Source organism: Nuphar pumila, chromosome 10 (genome assembly GCF_984573655.1).
Source record: "Nuphar pumila chromosome 10, dmNupPumi1.hap1.1, whole genome shotgun sequence".
In the NCBI taxonomy this organism is placed as follows: domain Eukaryota; kingdom Viridiplantae; phylum Streptophyta; class Magnoliopsida; order Nymphaeales; family Nymphaeaceae; genus Nuphar; species Nuphar pumila.
The window spans coordinates 94,647,954-94,658,947 of NC_143258.1; the positions used below are offsets into that span (position 1 = coordinate 94,647,954).

General features: G+C 39.0%; 1 protein-coding gene across 1 annotated transcript; it reads left to right on the forward strand.

Annotated features, from left to right (window-relative positions):
• Positions 1-1,833: 1,833 nt before the first annotated feature.
• LOC149827427 (inactive TPR repeat-containing thioredoxin TTL3-like) lies at positions 1,834-10,324 on the forward strand. The gene is made up of 8 exons (XM_090018513.1): positions 1,834-2,792; positions 3,229-3,424; positions 3,577-3,749; positions 7,385-7,718; positions 8,721-8,928; positions 8,999-9,147; positions 9,947-10,098; positions 10,252-10,324. The coding sequence occupies exons 1-8, from the start codon at positions 1,834-1,836 to the stop codon at positions 10,322-10,324; spliced, it is 2,244 nt and encodes a 747-aa protein (XP_089874639.1).
• The last annotated feature ends 670 nt before the right edge of the window (positions 10,325-10,994 follow it).

Below are 10,994 nucleotides of genomic sequence, written 5' to 3' on the forward strand. Positions count from 1 at the left end.
TCGTTCCTCAAATGCACATGATGGATAAGATCTTAAAACCATATCTATTATTTGTGAGAGTCGTATAATAATAAAATGAAATAGCATTAATTAAAGTATGTTGGCCATCTTTGGAGGGCAGGTCAGATCAAATTATATTCAATCCCCACACCTCATATACACGTGTATTGATGGCCCCATTCTCACAATTCCCAAGTGAGATGCACGGATCTCAAGTGGGTTCAATGTGATCTGACAGATTAATCAAGCTATCAAAGTTGCATAGGTACTGTCCTGTGTTAGGGTTAGTACAAAACTATTATTATTATTATTATTATTATTATTATTTTACCTTTCAACAGTGAAATTTTACTCTCAATCTTAATGTCACCATAGGTGCGTTTTGATTTGATATTTTTTACTCAATTTATTATTTATTATTTATATTTTTCTTTAAAATGTATTTATATTGGGTTAAGTTTGGTTTCAAATGACTTAGCAAATTTCAAATTTTTTTGTCAAACTAACCCATCGATGTGATTTACATACTTTTTTTAGTAGGAACCTAGAGTCCGACCTGTGTACAAGGCAAAAATCAAGGGTTTTAAATGCATCAATTTTTTCTGACTAAAAAGAAAAACATGTTTTTTCATCAGAAAAAACAGGATCCTAAGTATTGATTTTCACTAAATCAACCATGTTGGAACAAATCTAGGATGTTAGATTGCGTCAGAACAACTTGTATCATGATATTCCAACTAGATTGTAGTTACAACCAACTCCAATAAATAGATACTATCATCATCATCATCTTCTTCATGCATCATCAAGCTAGCCCAACTTATAAAAGATAGAGCTTGAGGCAGAAAAAAAAGGTTATTAAGTGTACATCTGAGGTTTCGCTATAAATTTAATACCAAAACTGTCTTGCATTTTTTTTATTAACCATAACAAAGTTTGTGAGGTGCAATATTAAAAAATTAAAAAAGGTTGATGTATTTTTTAATTATGCTGAAAACTTAGGTTCCAATGTGAGAATTTTGGGTGGCAGAGGAGAGAGAATATGAATGTGGAGGGATAGAGTGGGATTCTCAATTGGAAGTGGCTGGCAATGCTAACGTGAGGGACACAAATTTCAACGTGCCAACCGCACAAGGTGGTCTATCTTGGACCCTCCCTCTCCTATCCCATCCTTTCATCCCTTAGCTGTAGAAACGGCATTAGTCTAATTCAGGCAAAAACATGCACAATTCCTTTGACCACTTCAACCTATATTCCCACCTTTGAACAAGAAGAGGGAGATTCTTCTTATATTATAATATCTCTTTATTTTTTATTTTCTTCTTGCTTGTTGAATGTAGGAAGTCTGGTTTAGGGCACTCCAGGGGGTGGAAGTGGTGCCTGTTGATCCTCAGAGAAAAAAGCACAGAAGGGGAGAAAACACCTCCTGGGGATAAAGCCTCAACCCCTTATGGGCTGAACCTGCACTGTATTATATTGCATTATATTGTATTGCAATCGTTATATCTGCATGCTCTGATGCATACATATGTATATGCACATATAGGATGTCACCTATAAGGTTTCAATAGAATTTGTTTGATCCATAGTTAATGTTGATTGAGCACCCTCCCTATTCTTTCTATTACCATTGTAGCATATGATCCTATTCAAATGGTATGCTTCTTTTGCTCTTATTAGAGGGTAGCCCATATCCTTTTGTCATTTCTCCTAGTTGATGTTTGCCTACCTTTTGTAGCACCATCCATCTGCATCTGATTACTGCATAGAAATCACAGAGAGAGAGAGAGAGAGAGAGAGAGAGAGAGAGAGAGAGAGAGAGAGAGGATAAAAATGATTGTTGCAGAGACAAGAGTCACCACCTACGAGCCGGACCGAAGGCGAAAAAGCTGCAGCATTTTCAGCTCCATGTTCGGAAAGCGCCGGTTCTGGCGGAAACGGGGCTCGACGGCCGGCGCCACTGTGATGAAAGCTAGAGGGGGTGTCACCGGCATATTCAGACGTAGGAGAGTTGGTTCTGATGAGGACTCCTTCCTTGCACCGGATCCTTCTGCCCTGGCAGCCACTGAGTCCAATGCATTGGTCCAAGTGAAGCCCGCAACCAATACACAGGACACCAACAACAGTATCAACAACAACCAAAAAGCCATGGTATCAATTGTGCAGAGCAAGCCTCCTGCCAACCAATTAGGCAACACGCTGGTGAGAGCATCAAGCAAAGTCATGGTTCTAGGGAACCTTGGCAACATCAGGCAAGCCGCCACACCCACCTACAATGCCCCTGATCAGCATCTCCACAACACAAATCACAGCAACAAAGATCAGAGAGGCCCGCAGACAAGATCCAAGGCCAATCCTGCCGCATATGCTGCCGCGACCGCTGCTGCCGCCGCTGTCTCATCCCCTAGGAGGAGGTATGGGTATGACAATATTATTACAACAAGCAACAACAATAAGAATGATAAGAATGTCCAGAATTGCAACCGTGCCGGCGGCGATGGAGGTGGTGGTGGTGCAATGCTGAGCAAGGCCTTATCCAAGAGACTTGATCCTGAGGAGTTGAAAGCAGCAGGCAATGAGGAGTACAAGAAAGAAAGGTTTGCTGAGGCATTGGATTTGTATGATCAAGCCATATATCTCAATCCAAACAATGCTTCCTACCACAGCAACAAGAGCGCCGCGCTCATCGGGCTTGGCCGGTTATTTGATGCGGTTGCAGAGTGTAAGGAGGCCATTAGGCTTGAGCCAACATATGCCAGAGCACATCATCGTTTAGCCACTCTTTATTTTAGGTATCATCATAATGACTGGAGATTAATGGTGTTATTTGAAATTAATGCATGATGAGATAATTGTAGAAGCAGTTAGTACACCCTGCCCGGGTTAGCCGAGCAGCAGCAGTCCTGGGGAGAAGGTGCTCACTCCTTGGTCTCAGGTTCGACTCCCACCGAGTGCGCGGGTGCCTTTAACTGGTGGGCTCTGTAAGGTCTTGGGTGTCTGTGAACCCACCCGGGGTTTACCTCACTGCGAGGCAGGCCCGTTAAGTGACCTGGTTCTTTTGTTGTGCCATTGCATTACTCTGCTTCAGCAATTGCAGCATCAACATCACCGATGACACACATATATAAGTGATAAAACAAATAAACAACACTCATTCTCAAAAAGAGAAGAATACAAGAAACAAAGAAATTGTATGTTTGATATACTTATCTCATTGGAAATTCGCAGACTTGGAATAGCAGAAAAGTCCCTTAGCCACTATAAACAATCGGGAAGCGAATCAAACGCATCGGAGATCCGTGAAGCACAAGCACTACAAGCCCACCTAGCAAAGTGCACCGACGCAAGGAAGCTGAGAGACTACCACACCTTGTTGAAGGAGGCGCCCTCCGCCATCGGTGGCGGCGCCGATGCAGCTCCATACGTGCGTCTCTGCATCCTTCTCTTGTCTAGCTTCCTTTCTTTGTTTTCAATTTTTTTTGTGATTTTACCTTTATTAAGGCATTCATTTTAAGCTATTATTGTCATTATTGTTATGGGGATTTACTGTTACTTTTCTTCTTTGGTTCTGTACAGTTGTTTGCATGTCAAGCAGAGGCATTGATTAAACTGCATAGACATGAAGAGGCTGATAGTGTGTTGAGTAATGGCCCTCAGTTTGAAGTGGAGGAGGTTACCAAATTCTTTGGAGCTGCAAGCAACGCCTACTTTCTTCTCATTAGGGCACAAGTGCACATGGCTTCTGGCAGGTCAGATTCAAATCAACATTCATAATACTAATACTAATACTAATAATAATAATAATAATAATTATTATTATTATTGTTGTTGTTGTTGTGATTATTGTTAGTACCTTTCCTCATTAAGGGAAGGTGAGTCCAATGGCACAAGTACCCACTACCCAGGTAACCTCTTCTTGTTTTGGTTATGGCATGTTTCTTTTGACTCTTCTCTAGCTCTTTAATGTTTTTTAACAGTTGACTAGTGTAATAGAACTCATGTAAACACAACCAGTATAACAGGTTCTGAATTTGAATTATTCAATTTATGTTGTGAGGAAAGGTGTGCTACGCGTTTTCTACTAGAGAAAAACTATATTGTACCTGAGATATGTTACATAGTTTGTTTAGCAGAAAACATTTTTTGGGCATGAGATTTTGAATGCAGGTTTTTCCAGAGATTCAAAAATCAATGGCTATATGCTTCAACAGTTTATAGTTTAAAATTCATGTTTCTTGTGTTGCAAAAACAGGATTCAAAAACTGACCATGCCGAACACATCTATATATGGGGTCAAATTAAGTCACTACAGCTTGTATATATGAATTTCCAGCAAGATAATATGTATACTGGACTGTATAATGCATACTTATACACACATATGAAAGGTGACTATCTAAACCGAGGAATGTCCAAAATCTATAACGATCACTATTCAAGAAGTTCTAGAATTAATAGGAGCTTGCCAATGTTTTTCTTCATGTTTTTAAACTAAAAAAATATGCTTTGCATTTCAATATGAAAACTCAATTTTCGTTATTCTACACTTTTAGTGCAGTGTACTATTCATTTTTAATGTGATTAAAAAACATGTCAAAATACCAAAATATCATAATCGAAAACATGGTGTTTATTAAATAAAACATAGATCATTTGCGCAATATTTTCATGCAAATACTCTACAGATATTCAGCATTTAAGTTTTCATTTCTCAAAAAAATATATAATTTATGGAGATCAAATATGTACGGTCCAAGCCACAAAACTCCCGATAGATGTTGGATGTAGAATCTGGACTTGATTAATTGAATGTCTGAGGTGTCCAAGGAGAAGGCCCCTCAAGATGCAGTGTAGAATTGTAATCTCCATCTTGTTGTCTCTTTACCAATAGGTTGAGTGAGAATCATTTGAACATTTATTATACTAGATCTTTTTTTTTAATATAATTTTTCTTTCCTTCAAAAAAATTGAATGGTTTATATATATATAGGGTTAATATTGTCCATTCCTTTTCATGAGATGAATCGGGACTTCATGTGCAAAATTCAAAAGAAAGAAATTGCAAAGGCTTTGAAGAAAATAAAATCAAGAAGGGCAATTGGCCCAGACGATATACCTATTGAGGCTTGGAAATGCTTGAGAGAGAAAGGTTTAGAATGGTTGACAAATCTTTTTAACAAGATTTGGCGGACAAATAAAATGCCTAATGAGTGGAGGAAGAGTACTATGGTGCCTTTATATAAGAATAAGGGTGATATACAAGATTGCACAAACTATCATGCTATAAAACTCATGAGTCATACTACAAAACTTTGGGAGAGGGTGATTGAGTCTAGGTTGAAGAAGATTGTCATGATAACGGAGAATCAATTTGGTTTTATGCCTGAAAGATCAACTATGAAAGCTATACATCTTCTTAGACAACTTATTGAGAAAAATAAAGAGAGGAACAAAGATTTGCATATGGTTTTTATTGATTTAGAGAAGGCATACGACAAAGTACCTAGGTACGTTCCCTGGTGGACAATGATGAAGAAAGGTGTTTCTCTCAAGTACATTAGTATAATTAAGGATATGTATGAAGGAGTAGTAACCAATGTCCGCACTTGTGGAGGGGTGACAACCAATTTTCCTTTAATGGTTGAGTTACATCAAGGATCTGCTTTAAGCCCTTTCCTATTTGCTATAGTGATGGATGAGCTTACGAGATCAATTCAAGAAAATGTGTCGTGGTGTATGTTGTTTGCTGATGATATTGTTTTGATTGATGAGTCTAGAGCTGGGGTTAATGCTAAGTTAGAATTATGGAGACAGACATTGGAAGGAAGAGGTTTTAAGTTGAGTAAGAGTAAGACAAAATATATGGAATGTCGGTTTAGTAAGCAACGAAGTAGTGATGGGAGTGTAGTGAAGCTTAGTGAGCAAGAAATACCAGTGAATGATTGTTTCAAATATTTGGGATCTATCATTCAAAAGTATGAAGAAATTGATGGAGATGTAAATCATATGATAAAGGTTAGGTGAATGAAATGAAAAAGTGCAACTGGAGTGTTGTGCGATCGTAGAATGCCATTGCGGTTGAAGGAAAAGTTTTATAGGATGACTATTAGGCCCACTTTACTATATAGTTCGGAATGTTGGGCTGCCAAGAGACATCATATTCAAAAAATGAGTGCAGCTGAGATGCGTATGCTGAGATAGATGTGTGGAAATACAATAAAAGATAAGATTAAGAACGAGGAGATACGCAAGAAGGTAGGCGTTGCACCCATTGAAAATAAGATGAGAGAGAATCATTTATGGTGGTTTGAACATATTCAACGAAGGTCTAATGATGCTCCAGTTAGAAGGATGGAGAAATGGAAAAATATATTAGTTAAAAGAGGTCAGAGTAGGCCTAGGAAGACTTGGATGAAGATGACAAGAAAGGATATGAAAGCTTTGAACCTCACCGAGGACATGACATTGGATAGAAATGATTGGAGGAGAAGGATTCATGTGGAAGATCCAGAATGATTTTCTTTGTTGGTTCATATCGCTGACCCCAATTGTTTTGGGATGAAGGCGTAGTTGTTGTTGTATTGGCTACTAATGAATGTACACAACTAATGAGCTAGAAATCATAGGTGCAAATTGTATGACTCGATCTAATCACATAGATGTGTTCAACATGGTTTGTTTGCTAAGGATAAGCCTTGGATCGTGATTTTCTTTTGTAAAAATGTGATCTTTTGAGTTATGAAATTTTGGCACATTATGGCAATTGATTTTTTGACCCCTTTAAAAACCTAATTAATTGTCACAATCACAATCCAAAGCAAGTTTATTACTTAACAAACCATGTAAATCACATCCATAACATTTGATCTACAAAAAAAATAAAAAAAATTGATCAAAAAAGTGATTTCTACTCATTAGTTTATTACCTTCATTAGTAGCCAATATATATATATATATATATATATATATATAATCAAAACATCCTTAAAACAATAGTACTAGGATTACTTTTAATGGTGTGTACTTTTAAAAATACATGGTTTCATTTTTGGGGGAAAAGTAACTTTTTATATTGGAGAAAAATAAAAAGTCAAAAGCACTAGGTTTACTTTTGAACATTTTAATCAATTAAATGCTGCTAAAGATATATAATTAAATAAACCTTTTAAATCATATGTAACCTCATGTCTAAATGCTTTCAAAATTCGTGTATCCATATCTGGTGTATATTGTAGATTTTTTGTGTATATTTATGTCCTTGTGACATAGTCACAGAAAGACAAACGGCTAAAAATTCTAGTGCTTGCCTAATATTTGATCTAGAAGACAAGAAGATACAGATTGTGGCCTTTGCCTAATGCCGTTGTGACTTTGTTACGTGAAGGTTCGAGGATGCGGTTTCAATGGCACAGCTTGCTGCCAACTTGGATCCTAGTGGCAAGGAAGTGGGTTCAGTAGTAAGGAAAGCTCGGGCCATTGCGATGGCTCGGTCGAGTGGGAACGAGCTGTTCATGGTCTCAAAGTATCACGAAGCTTGTGCAGCATACACTGAAGGACTGGAACATGAGCCCATGAATGCCATTCTCTTGTGCAACCGAGCAGCCTGCAGCTCCAAACTAGGGCAGTGGGAGAAGGCCGTTGAGGATTGCAATACATCCCTCAAAGTTCGACCTAATTATCTCAAAGCACGTCTTAGGAGGGCAGACTGTAATGCCAAGGTCAGTTGTTTCCTTTTACTACCTCTTCTCACTTTCATATATTTATATAGGAGGAGACGTGTGCGAATATTTTGAGGCAGGATTAGGTGCAATCACATTGCACAAAATATAATGTGCCGCTGCACCTGATCACCCTCCATCTTTTGTTGTACAGCCTGTTGATCGGACTTGAATCATGTTTGTAAGAACTTGAATTTTAGAGTCGTAAAATTTTGGTATATCGTGGGCAATGATTTTTGAAGCCCTTGAAAATCTTGTTTAGAAGACACAATCACATGATTCAAAACTCTCTGATCAAACAATCCATGTGGATCACATATTTAGGGTTTAATCTACCAAAAAAAAATATAAATCTTCTGCATATGTGCTTATATATAGGTAGGGATGGCAGTGGACCAGGGTGGGGGTGGGGGACATGGTCTCCATCCTCTCAAAATTTTGCCCTCCATCTCCGCATGAGTTTTGATTTTAACCTCCATCCCCAGTTCATTCCCCCATGTCCTCTAACCCCAATCCAAACAAGGCGAGGCAGGGTGGGGCCCCATTTCTCCGATCCTTCTGTCACTGTCGCATTCCGCCGTTAGAAGGAGAGGAAGAAGAGTAGAGAAATGGGAGCAGGCTCGCTAGAGGAGGAAGAGATGAAAAATTTGAGAAAGGGGTTTATGTTAGGGTTAGGAATGTATATTAATGGAAATCGGGGACAGGGTCGAGTGTGTGTGTGTGTGGGGGGGGGGGGGGTATAGTAAGAACAAGTCCATCTCCGCACGTGTTTTGATTTTAACCTCCATCCATGGTCCATTTCCTGTTTCATATCCTCCATCCCCAGTCCAAATGGGGGTAGGTCGGACGGGGCCCTCCCACCCTCCCCTCCCCCCCAGGCTCCACTGCCATCCCTACATATATGTCGTTCAGATACTTTTAGCCCTTGAAAAAAATCGACTAGTCTTGAATGCATGTTTATCTATTTGGTGACATTGACATGGCATGTTATATATATAACAGTTGGAGCGTTGGGAGGCTTCAATTCAAGACTATGAAGCATTGATGCGACAGTCTCCGGATGATGCTGAGATAGCCCAAGCCTTAAACGATGCTAGGCTTCAACTCAAGAAGCAACGAGGGGAGGACCTTAAAGATGACAACGGCGTGGGAGTGGACCTCATTGTTGTTTCAAGCATGGACCTATACAAGCAGTTTGTTAAATCCTCTGGTATGCAGTTGGTGCATGCAAATATTGTTATTCTTATCTTTAGCTGTTTTATTTATTCTTTTTCAACCAGCTCCCATGCCCCAAGGGGCTGGGAGTTGCCGTAGTTCGGTGGGGCTGTCAAGGTTCGATTCTCATGGGCGTCTTCAAGTGGACGTTCAGCATAGACTCCATGAGCGTGTGTCATGGCCTCCGAGTTTTATGCCGCTGGCACAACGAACTGTAGGTTTGGCAGGCTGAACCAGCACGACTAAGTGCAGTTTCTTCAGGTTATAAAATACAAAAAACAAAGGAAAACAACTCCCATGTCAAGCATCCAGAACAGGATGAGCTAGAGGACAACACATCCCAGTTGGTATATGAGCAAATGAACTTAATTAACAACTCTATTGAGGCTAAAGTTCGAAAAATGCTTGCCTCATTGCCTGCACCTTTTTCGTAATGAACACATAACAGTAGAGAGGGTATATGTTTGGCTTTCTTTTTATATTGATCTGTTCTAACCTTTATTTGATATTAACATTTATGGTATAGGCATGTGTGTGGTGCTCTTTTGCACAAAATCAAGTGAGCCATCCAACCAGATCATGCCATTCACCCTGCAACTTTGCAAGAGACATCCATCAGTCCATTTTCTTAAGGTTTGTTGCTATTGGGACTCTTCTTCTTTCCTCGTTACTGGACTGATTTATATTCAGCCTATTTACCCGGGCGTGGTTCCATTAAACACTGGTCTAAAAATGTAGCATTTAAGGGTCTCAAAAAACTTCTCATTTCTATAAAATAAGACAAACCTTACCTTATGCCACATTTACTTGGGGATTTGTTGTATAAACTTAGTTCCTGTCATTCTCTTCATCATCTCCCTCTTGTTTTTCATGAGACTGGACATGAAGTCTCAAATAATCAAGATCTCATTTATAAATTTTTTTAACCCTAAAAAAATCATGTTTTTCATCGAAAAAATACAATTATCTCTCTCTCTCTCTCATAATCTTGATATGAGTTTTTTTTTCCCTAGGTGGACATAGAGGAAAGCCCATTCCTAGCAAAGTTGGAATGTGTTAGCTCAGTGCCAGCATTCAAGATATACAAGGATGGAAACAAAGTGAAGGACATTGCTGGAACAAATCAGCAGCTACTGGAGAGTTCTATGAAATACTTCACCACTAGGTAACAAGGGAACTCACACAGTTTATCCAAACATCTGATATTGCATGTGGGCCTCGGACATGAGAGATCAAGGAAGCAAAACGATGGCATGTTCCCACCTAGCCATGGTCTCCAAGCTACTTTGTTGGACCTATGTACTATCTCTTCTTACAGGTCTTATATATGGGCCATATATGGATGGTACATATCAAGTGTGGCCAATGGCAACTGGGGCAGCAGTGTATAGCATGAGATGGATATCCGAGAAATCAAGTGTGCTGGTTATGTTGGTGAATCAAAGTTGTAGCCTTTACAAATACCTTTGATAGATAAGATGCCAATTGCAACTTGCAACTTTTGTGTGAAAATTATTTGGAAAGTTGATGGGATCAGTGTAATATAATCTTCTTCATAGTAATGTGCATAGTTGCATTCCTTTTTGCTGTTTTAGGGATGTAAATGGGTCGGACTCAGTTTGGATCTTGGCATTACTGATTCCAACTTAATTGGATCTTGTTTAATCAGATTTGATGTGGAATGGAAAAGAGTATACTGAATCCACATTCAATTAGGCAATTAATATGTTTTTTATGTAATCAGGTTGGACACAAACACCATTCTGGTTCAGATTTGGAAGTGCACTGCATGAAAATCCGATCATTAGTCAGCTAGAACTGTACAAAGAATTTCGGATACAGATTTAGTCAGATATCTGACCCAAGCCTGATCCTTTGACCTCTCTCTCTCTCTCTCTCTCTCTCTCTCTCGTGCCCAACCAAAGGCATATAGGGCTGAATTATTCGGTCCCATACATTTATAATTTATTGAATCAATAAGCTCATGTCCGAGCAGGGTTATTAATTAATCCATTAATTTGCTGGAATCAACAAAATCCTAGGCAGTCTTGAGCAGTGTTG